This window comes from Somniosus microcephalus, chromosome 9, assembly GCF_052327205.1.
Source record: "Somniosus microcephalus isolate GS21.2 chromosome 9, FLI_Smic_1.0, whole genome shotgun sequence".
NCBI classification, from domain to species: domain Eukaryota; kingdom Metazoa; phylum Chordata; class Chondrichthyes; order Squaliformes; family Somniosidae; genus Somniosus; species Somniosus microcephalus.
The window spans coordinates 107650038-107669262 of NC_140995.1; the positions used below are offsets into that span (position 1 = coordinate 107650038).

A 19225-nucleotide genomic window follows, 5' to 3' on the forward strand; every position below is an offset into this window, starting at 1 on the left:
CATGTGGTGGTGCATTTTGGACCTTGTGGCATCCTGAGCAGCTCTTTGTTAGGTCCTCAATTTGTTGATCGATCCCCGGCCAGCACACATAAGCCCTAGCAAGACTTTTCATTTTCACCCCTCCCAGATGGCCTTCGTGAAGCTCATTGAGCACTCTCTCCCTTAACTTGGGTGGAATTACCACTTGGGATCCACACATCACTGTCCCCTGGCATACTGACAGCTGTTCTCTTCTGGATGAGAATGCTGGCAACAGTGAGTCGCCATGTGTTGGCCATCCCTTCACCGTCAAATCATATACCCGAGACAGTGTCGGATCATTTCGGGTCTCCTTCTCTATATCCGCGTTCGTTACTGGCAAGCGTTCAATTATCGACGAATAAAATATTTCGATAGGGTCCACTGCTGGTGCTTCCTCCACAGTAGGCAGTGGCAGGCGTGATAGCCCATCAGCGTTTCCATGCTGTTTCATGCCCTTATACTCTATTTCATATTGGTTCGCCCCTAGAAAAAGGGACCATCTTTGTAGCCGTTGTGCAGTCATCACCGGAACGCCCTTCTTTGGATTAAAGATGGAGGCAAGTGGTTGGTGGTCAGTCAGCAAGGTGAACTTCTGCCCATGCAGATAGTGGTTGAATTTTTTTACTCCCCATACTAGGCTGAGGGCCTCCCTGTCAATCTGGGCGTAGTTGTGCTCGGCTGAGGTTAGTGACCGAGACGCAAAGGCTACTGGCCTCTCCAACCCGTCTGGGAATTTGTGCGCACCGCTCCAATACCATAGGGTGATGCATCACACGCCAACCGAATTGGTAGTGCTGGGTTGAAATGGGCCAACACCTCTTTTGATGTGATCAATTCTTTGCACTTCTGGAAAGCTCGTTTACATTCGTCATTCCACTTCCATGGTATCCCCTGTTGCAGTAGGGTGTTCAGTGGGTGTAATACGGTAGACAAATGTGGTAAGAACTTATGGTAGTAGTTCACCAGCCTGAGGAACGACCTCAGTTGTGACACATTTTCCGGTGCTGGAGCATTGACTACTGCCTTAATCTTTTCAGAGGACTTATGTAACCCCTCTTCATCAATAACGTGGCCACAATACGAGATCTGCTTCTGGAAAAACTCGCACTTGTGGCGATTAGCTCGTAGCCCATATTCCTTTAATCTAGTGAGCACCTTCTCCAGGTTGGCGAGGTGATCACTGTCATTTTCGCCCGTGACCAGGATGTCGTCCAAATAACACTGGGTCCCTGAAATCCCTTGCAGGACTTGATCCATTGCCCTTTGCCAAATAGCCGGAGCCGATGCTACCCCGAACACCAGCCGCTTGTATTGGTAGAGACCTTTATGAGTGTTGATCGTGAGGTATTGTTTCGAGGCTTCTTCTACCTCCATTTGCAGGTACGCCTGGGCCAGATCAATCTTAGTGAAGCGTTTACCTCCAGATAGCGAGGCGAAAATATCTTCAATCCGTGGAAGCGGATATTGTACCGTGTGAAGGACTGGGTTCACTGTCACCTTAAAATCCCCACAGATGCGGACCTTCTTTGTTTCCCCAGGCGTATTACTCAACGACCTCTTCATTACAGGAACGATGGGTGTAGCCCACTCGCTCCAGTCCACTTTGGACAGTACTCCTGAACGTTCCAAACCTTCCAGCTCTGCTTCAACGGCTGGGCGGATCGCATAAGGTACCGGTCTGGCCTTAAAAAACTTTGGGCTTGCATTTTCCTCTATTTTGATCGTCGCTGTTATGCCTTTTAGTGTTCCGAGTCCCTCCTGGAACACTTCTTGTGCGTCAGTTAGCATTTTTGACAGCCGTCCAGGTGTGACGTCGTCATCCTTTTTGGCCTCAACCTTCAGTGCCTGTATGGAATGCCAATCTAATTGTATCTTCCGGATCCATTCACGTCCTAGTAGTGGTGGTCCTCCATCTGGCAATACATATAGGTCCATTTTTGGTATTTCCTGGCCTTTGTATATCACGTTCACCGCTATTTTTCCTTTGGGGTAGACTTTTTGCCCCGTGTACATCTTCAAGACAATCTCTGTAGCGTTCAAGGGTATATGTGAGAATAGCTGCTTGTAGTCCCTTCGGTTTATGACTGTTAGGGATGATCCTGTGTCCAATTCCATTTTCACTTGGACTCCGTCTATCTTGAGCGTGACCCAGATAGTCTGGTGATCCTCCATTTTGATTACATTATGTAGTTTCAGACAACCCAGCTCCTTGCTTCCGGAGTCTGTATCACTTTTCTGTTCGTCTGAACTACTCTCCGTCACCTTATGTACCTTTTTGTACTTCTCCTGTGGAGATTTCTTGCTGCTGGTTTTCTTCCCTGACCTGCAGACTCTTGCTATGTGTCCTGCTTTTCCACACTGTCTGCACACTTGGTCTTTGAACCAACAATCCTTCTGGTCGTGTGTTGTTCTGCCGCAGTGATAACACTTCCCTGCTCCATATGACATTTCATTGGTGCCATATTCTTGCGGTCTCCGTTGTATCTCTGCAGCGCCCCGTGCGGCCGCTTTTTATGATACTGCCATGCTGAAAGCCTTGTCCAGCGTAAGATCCTTTTCTGATAGAAGCCGTTTCTGGGTTCCTTCACTTTGAAGCCCACACACAAACTTGTCCCTTAACGTATCTGCTAGTCCCATTCCAAACTGGCAGTTTTTCGATAGCTTGAGCAGTTCTGTTAAATACTCAGCATTACTTTCGTCTTTCTGCTGGTTCCTTTTGTGGAACTTAAATCTTTCTGCTATCAGCAGCGGTGTGGGGTTTAAGTGGTCCTGTAGGATTTCCACTATGCTTTTGAAATCCTTATCCACTGGCTTCTCTGGGGTTATTAGGTTTCGCAGTAAGCCATACATTTTTGCACCCATGGAATTCAACAAAACCAGTGCTTTCCTGGCATCTGGCACTTCATTCGCCTTGTAGTACACCTCAATGCGTTCCACATATGTCGCCCAATCTTCGACTTCATTGTCGAACGCAGTGACACTGCCACTCTTCGGCATCCCTGGGTGTGGTTAGACTTTCTAAAATGGCATCTCCCGCGCTCTCCCTTCTTCTCCGCTGCGGCTTCAGAAATGGCGTCTCCCGCGCTCTCCCTTCTTCTCCGTGGCTCAAATGGTGCGCTCTCCCTTCTTCTCCGCGGCTCAAATGGTGTCTCCCGCACTCCCTTTCTTTCCCCGTGGACGCTGCTCCGCCCTTGAGCCCTGGCTGCGCTCTGTGCGTTCTCCTGTGCGCCTCTCTCGTTGCCGCCGCTTGGTCCTGAACCCCGGCTGTGCTTTACCCTCTCTCTCTTTTTGTTTTCCGTCGACGCCGCTCGGTCTTCAACTCCCGGCTGCCCCCTGTGCGCTCTACCCTCTCTCTTACCCCGTCGACGCTGCTCGGCCTTTTCTGTGCCATCGGTCGGCTCCAGCCGCCGCTGTCCGGGAAGGGTCTGCGCTGTACCTGTTGCCAGTCTGTTGCTGGATTGTCGTGGCTGGAGAACCAAGCCCAGCTCTCAACAGCCTCCCCTGTGATGTTCACTCTCTCTGCCGGATGACTGGGCGGTTGCTCGTGGTCGACGCCCGTGCTTCTGGCCTCGACTTTCTTCCACCGCCCTCCCAGAGCGAATCCTTGGAAGGAAATGCAGAGTTGCAGGTAGATTCGAATCGACCTCGTCACCACTGTTGAATCCGTAAATCTTAAGGTATGGTGTTCTTCAATAACTAGACGGAGGCTGTAGATTAACAATCAACAGGTGTTTACTGGAGGAAGGTAGTCTGAAGACTAACAGTACAGTTGCCTGCTCAAGGCTTATATACAGGTGTGGTCACTGCCGGTACTACAGTATATAGGAGCTGTAAAAGTCGTTCTCTCTTAAAGGTACATACACTACAGATAAGATCTGATTTTACATTGGTGCTGAGTTCTTTTAGTAAAAACTAAACACTCCATAGATGTTAAGAGTCAGTACAAATGTGACAACTATAATAAAAACACATCACATTATCTGCAATAGTAACAGAAACCTATATTTCTGAAAATAGCATTTGGTGTCTTCAATAAAAATCTTAAGCCAAAGTATTTGATCCAGGATGATGTCTTCTAAAGACACGATTTTAAGGAACAGGTATTTGGTCAAAAGTATACATATAAATATTGTGATGCAAATTTTTCACCACAGAATAAAAGGATTTAATAAAAACTTCCAATATAAGAAAGTAGCTGCAACACAATTTTGGGGAAATATATAGAGAGAAGCAACTCATATATTATTTGAGATACTATTATATTAAATTAATTCTGTTAAATAGAAACAAGAGAATTTCATCAAACCTGATCTTTGTTCTTCTATTTGCATTAATTGTCTATTTAAAAACTTTGCAAATATCCACCCACTTCTAAATATACAGTGAAGAAAAATTCTCCTACCTGACCTATGCCAACCAAAGTTCATTGTTTTTGTGGCAGGACGTGTGGAAATCCAAAGCGAAAAGAGGCTAACTAGCATACTGCCAAAATCCGTCAGTAAATGCGCTGCGTCTGTCATGATGGCCAAACTGTGAGCAAAGTAGCCACCTGAAAGGGAAAACAAACAAGGCAAACCCTTTATTTAATGTCATTTAGGAAGCTATACATAAGCCGTGTAACAGCAGGACTTATATTATAGCGAATGTACTAGATAGGATTTCTGTTGAGGCAGCCATTATATTACGAACCATAATAGGTGAATCATTCTTTGCGGCGGCATCGCAACATGTTTTACATATTACAACTGCAAATAGGGTCGAATCAAAATAACCAAGGTGCTAAAAGCTTCAAAGCACAAATGAAATGACTGCTGGAAAAAAAATGTCTGCAAGCAAAACGTGCCCATTTACAATCAGTGTAAACCTCCAGCCTTTCAGCAAAAGGTTTAAAGACACACATCACACACCACACACTGTAGCTCACAGTGGATCATTTTTCAGCCACGGTCACTTCCAATCTGCAAAGGGTTTATATCACAGAGCCTGCCATTTAGGAAAAATCATGCAACATTTATTTAACATTTGGTTATTTTTAGCAGCACCAGAAAAGAATGTTCTTTTAAACCATTTTAAACTGGTAGGTTGTAACTATGTGCAGATATTAATCAATGGCAAAATGAGTTCACTTAACAGGATTCACCATCCATGTAAAAAAATATGGCCTAGAAATTCGGTATGGCCCCGCCAGGTCTTTTGCGCCCGAAATTTAGCGCTCGCCAGGATTCCCGTAGCGCCCGCCTAAAATTCAGTTGCGACGGGCCAAGACGGCGGCGGGCGCTATTGCAGGGTTTGGCCGCCTCGCTAGGGGCGTTAAATGTCACTTTCAGGCGTTCAGCTCCCGCTGCGGCACCCAATGCGGTGCGGCAGGCTGGGGTACTGCAGGCCTCCTCCTTCTCTTAAGGAGGAGCTGCCTGCAGCCGTCAGATCACCGGTGGATTCCCCCGGCAAATGAGCCCGGCACCACGGAGAAGTGCCGGGCTAGCGGGACACAGACATCAGTGCCGCGGGGGGGTGGTGCAGGAGTCCGGGGAGGGAGGTGCGGGCAGGCGGCCGCCGGGAAAGCGGCCGGCCGCCGCTCCACCTTTATGCGCCGGCCTTTCGGAGCTGCAAGACCCCGTTTCACAAACGCTGTTTGCGGCTGCCACGGGCGAGGCGGCCGCAACTGAATTTGGCCATCGGGCCGGAATAGCATTGCAACCGGGGCGCTGCGCACACCGATGACGTCATCGGTGCTGGCGCAGCGCTACCGGCTAACGCCGATGTTAGGGTCCATCTGAATTTCGGGCGGTAAAAAACTTTAGGCGCAAACCACTTTATAGCCAATAAGTGGGCGCAAACGCAACTGAATTTCTAGGCCTATATCTTTTTGCTCAATTGCAACATTGTGCTATTGAGCACTCACATAGTGAAACTGATTGTATATTTTAATAACTTTTAATATGTTCTGCTACCTTGGTTAAAGAAAGTAATCTTCATGATGTTAATGTCCTTTTGAATTTAAGAGAATATTAAAGAGGCATCTGCTCTCTATAAGATTAAAATTTTGCCCAAAATCAGAGAGAGGGTTGCCTAATGAATACACTCATTGTGTCTCTCACAGCCTGACAGTCACAGTGCCGATTTAACAGCAACAACAACAACAAGTTGTATTTATATAACGCCTTTAATGTAGTAAAACGTCCCAAGGCGCTTCACAGGAATATTAGAAAGCAAAAAATTTGACACCAAGCCACATAAGGAGAAATTAGGGCAGGTGACCAAAAGCTTGATCAAAGAGAGGTTTTAAGGAGTGTCTTGAAGGAGGAAAGAGAGCTGGAGAGGTTTAGGGAGGGAATTCCAGAGCTTGGGGCCTTGGCAACAGAAGGCACAGCCACTAATGGTTGAGCGATTATAATCAGGGATGCGCAAGAGGACAGAATTTGAGGAGCGCAGATATCTCGGGGTGGGGGGGGGGTGGTCTGTGAAGCTGGAGGAGATTACAGAGATAGGGAGGGGCGAAGCCATGGAGGGATTTGAAAACAAGGATGAGAATTAAGTTATTTCATCCATAGCACATAAAGAGTTAAAGGGGCATCACCTTCCCAGTAATGTTGTTAAGCAAGTTCTTTCCCACTGTGTATCAACATACAACACAAGGACAACACATGCATTGCAATAATGCCATTTGTGTCAAAAAATGTAACTTGCACAAGATTTTTAAAAAACACATGATTCTATTGGTAAGTACCACTTGATAGCACTGTTGATGCTTCCTTCCATCACATGGCTGATGATTGAGAGTAGGCAGATAGGTAATTGGCCGGGTTGGATTTGTCCTGCTTTTCGTGGACAGCACATACCTGAACAATTTTCTGCATTATCAGTTAGATGTCAGTGTTGTACCTGTGCTGGAACAGCTTGGCTGGAGGTGTGGCTAGTTCTGGAGTACAAGTCCTTAGCACTACAGTTGAGTATTGTCGGGGCCCACAACCTTTGCAGTGTCAAGTAGAATAGTCCATACCCAGGGAAGGTGATCGGCTGATAGGCATTATTCTGTGAGTCTGACTATGTTTTGCTATTGTATGTCAGGCTGTTGCTTGACTAGTCTGTGGGACAGCTCTCCCAACTTTGGTGCCATAAACAGATATTTATTAGGAGGACTTTGCAGGGTTGACTCAGCTGGGTGTTCCTTAGCCATGACCTGATTCAATGGCTAGGTCACAGCCGAGCAATCTGTCCAGTTTTATTCTTTGTAGCCGTTTGATACAACTGAATGGCTTGCTGGATCAGTTCAGAGGGCAATTAAGAGTTATCCATGTTAGTGTTGGACTGGAGTCACACATAGGGAAGACCAGGTAAAGACAGCAGGTTTCCTTCCCTGAAGGACATTAGTGAACTGTTTTTTAAAAAAAATTACAATCTTACAGCTTCATCATTTTTACAGATTCCAGCTTTTTATTCCAGATTTAATTTTTTTTTTTAATGAATTCAAATTCTCAAACTGGCATGGTGGGTATAAAACTCCCATTTGCTGATTATTAGTCCAATCCTCTTGATTACAAGTCCAGTAACATAACCACGATGCTATCATACCCTTGATAATGCTGTGTTTATCAGGATCTTTAAGAAAAGATGAATATCAGGATAGGAACAGGATTAAGGAAAATAAGAATAAATACTGACAGAAATGACTGAATTTTATGTGGAACATGATTACTGAGCACGTTGAGACCATGGAGCTAGTATGCGATTTTCTCTAGGGCTATAGTGATGGTGAGTCCAATTCGTGACAGTCTAGTGGTGAATATGTATCTACTTTCCCTAGCAATCTATTATATGTGACTGGGTGTAGTATTGGTGGATGCTTCTGATTTTTCCTAGTGATGGATGTGAATGAGTCTAGGGGTGAATCTCTGGTGGTAAATTTTCCTCTCACATGTAGGATGTTTCAGCCATTTACCGAAAGCATTGTTTTGGACATCCAGGGTAAGCCTGGGATACTTTGTCATGGTCCTGCCCCGCACCAGCTAATGATGTCTATGAACGGGTGAGGGTATTTTTAGAAGATAGTGTGGAAAATTGAATAAAACCGGGAGCTCAATTTTACAACATGTACATAATACTCACCTACAACTTCTCCAACCATAAATATCAGGCAAATAATGGCAGCAATGTAGAGTTTCTTTCTCGCTTGCAGTTTTTCTCTGTTTTCAATGTCTGATGTAGATCTGCTGTGGCAGTGTTGACTTGCATATCTCTCCAATTCAATAGAGTTGGCACTATTTTGATTGTCAAATGGGTAATTTGGGTAGGCTTCTTTTGAAGTGGAAAAGGGGCTGCAATGCAAGGAAAGCAAACTGATTAACTGAGATAATCATATTGATCAAAGAATGTAAATCTCGTATATTTGAAATTATTTTATGTAAATTCATATTTGTTTAGCTCTACATTTGTTCATCAGTTCAGATTTTCAAGCAAATTACAAAGGTATCTATGCTTAATGTGATTTTTTCCATAAAATACTAAATTATACTCTACCACAGATATCCATCAACTTACATAGTATCTACTCAGCATATGCATACTTGCAAACATACATACAAACCTACATAAATTGGAGATTTATAGGCTAGTGGTATACTAAAAAGTAAGCCACATCATGGTGGCAGGCTGTGCAAACAGGTTCATGAGCTATGTAGTGTGTTATAATTGGTCACAGTGCCCCAGAATTTGGATGGGGAAAATCCACCAAGGTCCCTGCTCCTGATCACTATCCAGCGACTTCTACTGGAAGTGTGCGTATGGACATGGGGAGAGGCGGGATGGGATTGGGATTGGGATTGGTTGTGTTGCTCCCTGTAATCAGATAGCTTTCCAAGACTTCCACATGAATGCCGACAATTGGAGGAGATACTGAAGGGCAACTAAGCGGCCGATTCAGTCCCGTCAGTTGCCCGTCGAGTGGGTTAGGTTAAAATTACCCCCCTAAATTCTGAAATTTTGGGTTTAGGGCTATGATGGATGGGCATAAGTTGAAGTGGCTGGCCTCGGCCCCTTGACTCATCTACATGGGGGGATAAACACATCAATGGGGTTTTAAAGGGGGCAGCTATTTGGGAGAAGAATGTAGTTTTTTGTTAGGGTGGATTTGAGGCAGTAGCCTTCGAGAACTCATTCTGCTCATTTAACTGCCCCAAAATGGGGAGTAACTCAGAGGAAAATTCCCCCCCCCCACACCCAATATATTAGCTTAGTACTAGTGGTATGAGGCAGATGTAGCTTGGAGGAAGCCATTTTGTTTGCTCGATACTACTTGTGACTCAGAAACATTGGATAGCATCAGTCATAACATTTAGAAGAAAAATCATCTATCAGAATCATTCTGCTGAGACTTGCATTGTCAACACCAGACCTGAAAGGAACCTTTGTGATGCAACTTAAAAAATGTTACAGAAACATCTGTAAATATATCCTTTGCACAATTAAATAGGAATGAATTGACCCAAATTCAAGTGGGTTTATTTAAATGTCAGTCTGTATTTTGGTGTTATTGGAATTCATTGATGTTCAAAATTTGTTTTGAGTGCTCATCCCTTTCACCACATGCAATAGTGAATATAATGTATTGGTGTACATTATCATATAATCATACAGCACAGAAGGAGGCCATTCAGCCCATCGTGCCTGTACCGCCTCTTTGAAAGAACTATACAATTAGTCCTACTTCCCTTCTCTTTCCCCATAACCCTGCAAATTCTTCCTTTTCAAATATATATCCAATTACCTTTTGAAAGTTATTAATAAATCTCCTTCCACCACCCTTTCAGGCAGTGCATTCCAGATCACCATAACTCGCTGTGTATAAAAAATTCACCTCATCTCCCCTCTGTTTTTTTTGCCAATTACCTTAAATCTGTGTCCTCTGGTTACTGACCCTCCTGTCAGTGGAAACAGTTTCTCCTTATTTACTCTGTCAAAACCTTTCATGATTTTGAACACCTCTATTAAATATCCCCTTTTATCCTTCTTTACTCTAAGGAAAACAATCTCAGCTTCTCCAGTCTCTCCACATAACTGAAGCCCTCATCCCCAGTACCATTCTACTAATTCTTCTCTGCACCCTCACCAAGGCTTTGACATCCTTCCTAAAGTGTGGTGCCCAGAATTGGACACAATACTCCAGCTGAAGCCTGACCAGTGATTTATAAAGGTTTAGCATAACTTCTTTGCTTTTATACTCTATGCCTCTATTTATAAAGACCAGGATCCTGTATACACCTTTAACAGCCTTATCAACTTGTCCTGCCATCTTCAAAATATTTGTCTATGTGAATGTACTCTGCATCTTTGAGACAGAGGTTAAAAGTATTACTTTTTGTGTACATTGTGAGACTGACTACCCGTTACGAATGAACATTTAATCCAACGAATGAACATTTAATCCAAAGAAGGAATTTAAATTAGATCAATTCAGATCAATCTGGATTTAGATGTATCCATTACCAAAACAAATATTTTATTGGTTTGTAGTTTTGTGGTAACATGTTGCAACAAGGCAAGTGTCATATTTTGAACAGGTGCCACTTCTCCAAAGGTAGATGGTGCTTTTACTATTTTATTTATTCATAGTGTTCTTGTTGACATACTTAATTTCAACTAGTTGCTATGGGTCTGTGTTCTCTGGCATTTTAGCTGTGGATATGAATTTGCCCAACTGCGTAGTGTTGGGTATACCACTGGAAATTTCCTTGGGGCTCTCCCAATCGGCCTCTGTAACTGCGACAGTAGATCGAAGGAACCCAGATAGGAGGTAACTGATATGGTGGATGGGTGCAATGCAGAGAGTGTGGTGTGCATGGACTTTAGCAAAGTACCACATAGAGAAGATTAAGGGTATGGAATTGGAGGGAGGGAAACAAATTGGGTTACAAACTGTCTAGAAGGGCAGAAACAGAGAGTAGGGGGGCGATTTTGCCAGCCCTGGGGAGGCGGGTTTGGAGGCTGGACTGCCGGGAAAAAGTTCAGAATCTGGGGGCGGGTACCCATCCCGTCCCCAACCTGCCTCCGTACCATCTTCCCAGGAGGCGAGTACCCGACCCGCGCCAGGTCCCGTCTCCTGGAGGCGGGAAGGGGATTACAGCCACTTAACTGCCTGTTAACACATAGTTAACAGGCAGTTAAGAGGATTATCCCCATTTTTCCAGCAGAGGTTCGGGCTTCCCGATGTCGGGAAACCCTGCCAGGGTCAGCAAGGCAAGCAGTGGGTCTGCAGGGGTCAGAGGGTTCGAAAAGTGCGCTGTGGAGGTGAGTGATGGGTGCAAGTGTAGAGAGGTAAGTATATGAGGTGAGTGAAAAGTGTTAGAAAAAGCGTACTTACCTTTGTTTCTTCCTGCAGGCTTCAATCGTTGGGGATCTGGAGGCTCCGGCATCTCAATGGCAGAGATGACAGTATGGCTGCTGCATTCTCCGATGCAACAGCCATCTGTTTTCTGCTCAGAAAATAGGTTTGGTGAGTCTTGAGTACAAGAATTCACCAAACAACAGATAATGTCAGTGTTTGACAGCTTCTCAAAGCTGCTAAATGATGACAATTCATCTGTCAAAAGTTTTTGACCAATGGAACGTCATACGCTGATGTTCTCTGTAACCAGCTTCCCCTTAATTGGCCTGCTAAGCCCGCTGGGCGAGCTTAACAAAGTCAATGAAGGGAAAATAGCGTGGGTTGGCCACAAGTCGATGGAGGCGGGACTAAAACCCGACAAGCAGCAGTTCCGCCTCCAACGCACCCCCATTGGCAAAATTATCCCCAGAATTTAAGGCCAGTTTCTCAGAGTGGTTGGAAATAGGTTTCCGCCCTGGGACAGTTTCTGTTCACTGTGTACATTAATAATTTGGATATCGGACTAATAGGACTAGTGGCCAAATTTGCAGACAATAGAACAAGGGGACATAGATATGATTAAATGCAAGAGATTTAGGACAGAGAGCAGCAAAAACCCTGGTACACAGAGGCTTGTGATGCTGTGGAATGTATTACCATAGATGGCGATTGAAGCAGAGGCCATGGTGTAAATTTTAAACTTGCTGCTCATGCAGAAAAGCAACGTTGCGGATCAGCCGCTCATTATAGAAACTGCCTAAATTTAAATTCCATCGATTTTGTTGGAAATGAAAATCAATATTTCTATAACGGGCAGCAGATCCACAACACCAGTTTTATACCTGGGTAGCAAGATAAAAATTTACCCCCATGTCAACATTTAAAAGTAGGTTAGATGGGTGGTTGAAGGAAAGGGGAATAAAAGGGCATTCATTAGGAATTAGGACTACTGCTCGTGTAAAGGATAAACACCTGATTTTATAGTTATCGTTTTAAAGTACTCTCCAATTTCAGTATCTTCCTTTATGATTTAGCTTCTGTGTATTTAACCTGTAAATAAATCTGACCAAGTAGTTTTAATCTGTATGTATTGGTCTGACGGAGTGATATTTCTCACTTTTCAGAAGAGACCGGAGAAAAGGGTGGGCATCTCATGTGGTCTCCAGTGAGCAATATGCTGCAATTAGAGATTAATTGTGAAACTTCAACATGCTAACTAGCACATGACATATATAAGGTCACAAGTTTTGGTTATTGGAAACTCTTTGAGCCATGAATAGAAGACAGAAGTGTTGAGAAATAGGTTGAATTGTAATATAGGACTCTGTAGCAGTATAGTGATGGTATGTATTTGACTGCTCGGTGATCTTTCTCCTTAGTGTAACGTCCGTGTGTAATTGAGACACGGACTGCAGAAGTTGGTTATAACAGGTGTTTACTGAATGGAGACAAAACTGGAACTACTATACAAAGTTACTACACAGGCTTATATACAGGGGTGGTCACTACTGGTACTGCAGTATACAGGGGCTGCAGAATATAGTTCCTTCTTCAAGGTACATACACTACAATTCCTCCCCTTTTAGCTAAACAGTACATAACATTCGATTAATAATTAAATAACATATTTACAATTACAGTTGCTATATACATTAGCTGAAGTTAATCAATTATAAATTCAGTCTTTGAGGAGGCTTCCTGATTCTGTCCGGATAACGCCTCTTTGGGGTATCAGGTTCTTCTGGAAAAGTTGATTCGGGATCAACGTCGTTGTTTGGTTCGTCTGCTTCCAATATCACTGATTCTGAAGTAGATGCAATTGGTACTTCGGTTTCATCACCAGGTGTATAGGATCGTGGTGTAGATTTGACGTTTTCCAGTGACTCTAGAATCTGGTCAGCATGGCGTCTTACAATGCTCTCTCCAACGTCCACGGTATATATTAGAGGTCCTTGCCGTGTGCAGATCGTTCCTGGCTGCCATTTCTCTGTGCGGTAGTCCCGGGCCAAAACTGGTTGACCTATCTTAAAACTCCTAGTTGGCCTTTCATTCATATTCTGAAACTGCCTGTTCTCCACATCTCTTCTGATGTTTGGCTTAACCAAATCCAAGCGGCATCTTAGTCTTCGATTGAAGAACATCATGGCTGGAGTTTGGTTGGTAACCGCATGTGTCGCATTCCGGTAGGCAAACAAGAAGTTATCCACCTTGTGTTGTAGGGGTATGTCTTCATTACACATTGCCTTGATAGCCTTCTTGAATGTTTGAATGAACCTCTCAGCCAATCCATTGGTGGCTGGATGATATGGAGCGGATGTGTAATGCTTAACACCATTGTTCTTTAAGAACCTCCGGAACTCTTCAGACACAAACTGTGGTCCATTGTCGGAGCAAATCTGTTCAGGCAGCCCATTTCTGGCGAATATGGTTCGTAAGACTGTGATAGTTTTTTCTGTGGTGGTTGAGGACATTTTTATTACCTCTGGCCACTTTGAATGTGCATCCACCGCAATTAAAAACATCGAGTCCATAAATGGACCAGCAAAATCAATGTGTACCCTTTGCCATGGAGATGAGGGCCACTCCCATGGATGTAGAGGGGCTTGTGGTGGGGCGTTTTGGACCTTCTGGCATCCTGTACAGCTCTTGGTCATCTCTTCGATTTCTCTATCGATTCCCGGCCACCACACAAACGCTCTGGCTAAGTTCTTCATTTTTACCCCTCCCAGATGACCCTCATGAAGCTCATTGAGCACTCTATCCTTCAATTTGGGTGGAATTATGACTCTGGATCCACACATCAAGGTTCCTCGGCACACTGACAGCTGTTCTCTTCTCGGCGAGAATGCTGGCAACAGTGGTTCGCCATCTGCTGGCCATCCCTTCACCGTTAAATCATAGACCCTGGAGAGTGTCGGGTCATTTCATGTTTCCTTTTCTATGTTTGCATTCGTCACAGGTAGACATTTGACTATGGTCGAGTGGAATATCGCCACAGGATCCACTGCAGGTGCTTCTTCCACCGTCGGCAACGGTAGGTGTGACAATCCATCAGCATTCCCATGCTGTTTAGTTCCTTTGTACTCAATGTCATATTGGTGTGCCCCTAGGAAAAGGGACCACCTCTGTAGCCGTTGTGCTGTCATTATCGGGACGCCCTTCTTAGGGTTGAAAATGGAGACAAGAGGTTGATGATCAGTTAGTAGAGTACATTTCTGTCCGTGCAGGTAGCGATTGAACTTCTTCACCCCCCACACCAGGCTGAGGGCCTCTCTGTCAATCTGGGCGTAGTTACGCTCGGCTGCAGTTAACGAGCGTGACGCAAAAGCTATCGGCCTCTCTGAACCATCAAGGGATTTATGTGACAGTACCGCCCCAACGCCGTAGGGAGACGCATCACACGCCAGTCTTATCGGTAGTGATGGGTTGTAGTGAGCCAATACTTCTCTTGAAGTGATCAGGCCTTTACACTTCTGAAAGGCCCGCTTACATTCATCGCTCCATTTCCATGCTACTCCAGTTTGTAGCAGGGCGTTCAGTGGGTGCAGAATTGTGGACAAATTCAGCAAAAACTTATGGTAGTAATTCACCAATCCGAGGAATGACCTCAGTTGCGGCACATTTTCAGGCGCTGGAGCCTTAACTACCACTTCAATTTTGTCAGGGGACTTATGTAACCCCTCTTCATCAATCACGTGGCCACAATACGATATTTGTTTCTTAAAAAACTCACACTTGGGGCGATTGGCTCGTAGCCCATGTTCTCTTAGTCTAGTGAGCACCTGCTCTAGGTTGGCAAGGTATTCACTGTCATTTTCACCCATCACTAGGATGTCGTCCAAGTAACACTGAATCCCCGGAATCCCTTGCAGGACTTGTTCCATCGCTCTTTGCCATATAGCCGGAGCTGATGCAACTCCGAATACCAGTCGATTATACTGGTAAAGACCTTTGTGAGTGTTTATCGTGAGATATTTCCTAGAGGATTCTTCAACCTCCATCTGCAAATATGCTTGCGCTAGGTCAATTTTTGTAAAACGTTTCCCTCCAGATAGTGAGGCGAAAATATCTTCTATCCTCGGAAGAGGATACTGTACTGTGTGAAGGACTGGGTTCACAGTCACCTTGAAGTCCCCACAGATGCGAACCTTCCTTGGCTCCTCAGACTTATTGTTTAACGTTTTCTTCATGACAGGAACGATGGGTGTCGCCCACTCGCTCCAGTCTACCTTAGTTAACACGCCTGCATTCTCCAGATTCTCCAGCTCTGCCTCGACGGCTGGGCGAATTGCATACAGTACCGGTCTTGCTTTGAAAAACTTGGGAATTGCATTCTCTTCTATTTTTATCGAGGCGGTTACGCCTTTAAGAGTTCCCAGTTCTTGTTGAAATACCTCTTTAGCGTTAGCCAAGATTTTTGACAATCGTCCAGGTGTGACGTCGTCATCCTTTTTACCAGCCACCGTCAGTGCCTGAATGGAGTGCCAGTCTAAACTTATCTTTCTGATCCATTCACGCCCCAATAATGGTGGTCCACCATCTTGCAGTATGTACAGATACAATTTCTGTATTTCCTTGCCATTGTATTCGACAGGCACCCTTATTTTCCCTCTGGGGTATACTTTCTGCCCTGTATATGTCTTCAAGACAATGGATGTGTCTTTCAAGGGTATGTGTGAGAATAGCCGCTCATAGTCTCGTCAATTCATGACGGTCAGGGCTGATCCTGTATCCAATTCCATTTTGACTTGGGACCCTGCTATCGTGAGGGTGACCCAAATGGTTCGGTGATCCTCTTTTGTGATTACGTTGTGTAGTTTGAGACAGCTTAGTCTCTTGTTCCCGGATTCACTATCGCTCTTCTGGTCTTCGGAACTACTGTCCGTCATCTTTTGTACTTTCCTGTACTTTTCCTTAGTAGTCTTATTGTTGTCGTTAGTCTTCTTCCCGGACCTGCAAACTCATGCAATGTGTCCCATCTTTCCGCATTGCCTGCGTGTTTTGTCCTTGGAGCAGCAGTCCTTCTGGTCATGGGTTGTTCTGCCGCAGCGATAACATTTTTCAAATCCCCGTGTCATTTCATGGGTGCCGTATTCCTGTGGCTTTTGCTGTATTCCTGCAGCTCCCCTTGCTGCTGCTTCGTACGATACTGCCACGCTGAAAGCCTTATCTAGCGTCAGCTCTTTCTCTGAGAGTAACCTCTTCTGGGTTCCTTCACTCAGGAGTCCACAGACAAATTTGTCCCGTAGGGTATCTGCCAGTCCTGCTCCGAACTGGCAGTGCTTTGGTAGCTTGCATAGTTCCGTAAGGTAATCAGCATTGCTCTCATCTTTATGCTGATTTCTCTTGTGGAATTTAAATCTTTCTGCTATCAGCAGCGGTGTAGGATTTAGGTGTTCCTGTAGGATATCAACAATTTCGTTAAAACTCTTCGCCATCGGTTTGACTGGAGTGATTCCGCAATAGGCCGTACGTTCTTGCGCCCATTAAGTTTAGTAGTACCGATGCCTTTTTCTCATCGGCTACTTCATTTGCCTTGCAATATACTTCGACTCTTTCCACATACGTGGTCCAGTCTTCTATTGCATTATCGAAGGCAGTGATATTGCCAGTCTTCGGCATCTTGGAGATCTAAGATGGCGCCTCCCGCGCTTTGCCTTCTTCCCCGATTGAACAAAATGGCGCCTCCTGCGCTTTGCCTTCTTCCCCGCTGGATTAAGATGGCGCCTCCCGCGCTTTCTGTCTTTTCCGCTGCTGCTAGCGCTGTTGCTGGCGTTTTTATGCCTTGATGGCGACGCCCTATGGTCTTCGCGCACTTCCTCCCCTGCGCTGCTGCCAACGCCGCTCTCCGTGGTCCCCGTGGCAAACTGCAGCTCCTCGCGGCTTTCTGCGCTTCTAATTTCTTTTATTTTAATTACTGTTCCCGTCGTCAGAGCAGACCCTATGGGACACTTTCCTCCCTCTTCTCGGGCCTGTACGCTGCCCGGCTTTGTAGCACCGGCCGCGCCCTGTGTGCTCCACCCTCTCTCTCTCTCCTCTTCCCGACAACGCTGCTTGGCCCCATTGAAAAGCCACCCGATTGAGCTCTAGCCCGCCGCAGCCCAGGAAGGATCAGTGTACTACCTGCCACCAGCCCGATTAGCTGGAACACCATAGACTGGATAACCAAGCCCAGCTCTCAACAGCCTCTCCTGCAAATCTTCGAATTCGATGAATCAGAGGGCGGTTGCCCACGGTCGACGCCCGTTTCTTCTGTTTGTTTGTTTTTTTTTCTTTTTGGATTTCTTCCTTCTGGCCTCGACCTCTAACAACTTCGCTTCAGGGATGGATCCCCGTGAGGTGGTGCAGAACTGTAGGTAAGTTCGGAGCTGTTCGTCGCCAGTGTAACGTCCGTGTGTAATTGAGACACGGACTGCAGAAGTTGGTTATAACAGGTGTTTACTGAATGGAGACAAAACTGGAACTACTATACAAAGTTACTGCACAGGCCTATATACAGGGGTGGTCACTACTGGTACTGCAGTATACAGGGGCTGCAGAATATAGTTCCTTCTTCAAGGTACATACTTAGTACCTGTTGTTTGTCAGAATTGATTTCAAATTTTAGATCTTCGGGAGGTAGAAATCAGGTAGCATCACTAGGCCAGACTAAACTAGGTACAGGGAACAATTCCTGTGTCTGAAAAGGTGACTCCTTTTCCACTGTACTTGTAATAATCAAAATCTCCCTAGATTTTGTAACCAAAAACATTTGAATATCTTTTCTCATGTTAATTTCCCCCCGATTCCGAGGCAGTGACACTGACACCAATTTTTGCTGCTGATTGCAGTTTGTTCACATGACCATCTATAATGGGTCACTACTCAGTAAGATCAAAAATGTTTAAACAGCTCCTTATCATTATACGATAGCAAAATACTGCGGGTGCTGGAAATCCAAAATAACAACAGAAAACGCTGGAAAAACTCAGCAGACCGGGCAACATCCGTGGAGAGAGAAACAGAGTTAACATTTCAGGTCGAAGACCCTTCGTCAGAACTGAGAAAAAAGCCTAATCATTATACTTCTCATTGAATATTGACCCGTATGAAACAAATATTAATGCCAGCAAACAATAAATAACTCCTGTAGCTGGCAAAATTTCAAACTTTCCTTAGCACCATGCTTGTTGGGTCTGTTAAATGAAACCTATCCTGGATGCAGTTTAGGTGAACATACTGACAAACTCATTACAGTGATTCTGACAAAAGGTCAGAGCATATCCAGCATTTTCTGTTTTTATTTCAGATTTCCAGCATTTGCAGTATTTTGCTTTCATTACAGTGGTAATAGATTTAAGAATTTGTCCTCTATGGGCCTGCTTACTGGTGCAGTGATAGAATAGCTCTCATATCTGAACAGCCACAGCTTCATAGACTGAACTTGTAACTCTTAAGTGGTTTGTGGTGTAGTAAGTAATGAGGGATGCAGAGCAGCAGGCTTGACTGGAAAGGTTCTGCATGCCCTAGGCATTTGGTTTCACATCTGAACATTGTTATGAAGTGCTTGTGGCATATGCTTCGATGGGTACTACTGCAGGTAATTAATGCTTTCGTATCACACTTTAAACTTCAGTGACTGTTACCAGCACCACTGCATTCTTTCAAGTCATTTAAAATTCTGTTTTGACTTTTTTTATAGGGCAAATATCATGTATTTATTTTCCTTCAGCCACTCACAGATATGAATGAAGAGGATAATAAATCATAAAGAAAGAAAGACTTGCATTATTATATAGCGCTTTTCACGACCACTGGATGTCCCAAAGCGCTTTACAGCCAATGAAGTACTTTTGAAGTGTAGTC

The 19225-nt window shown here is 44.7% G+C and overlaps 1 protein-coding gene across 1 annotated transcript in view; it reads right to left on the reverse strand.

Annotated features, from left to right (window-relative positions):
- slc30a2 (solute carrier family 30 member 2) overlaps nt 1–19225 on the reverse strand; it is a 100385-nt gene that overhangs the window by 61317 nt on the left and 19843 nt on the right. Inside the window, exons 2-3 of the mRNA XM_085996220.1 lie at nt 8128–8336; nt 4424–4570 (exon numbers count right to left, since the gene is read on the reverse strand). Coding sequence (XP_085852346.1) covers nt 4424–4570; nt 8128–8336 — 356 coding nt within the window. The remainder of the gene's footprint in view (nt 1–4423; nt 4571–8127; nt 8337–19225) is intronic.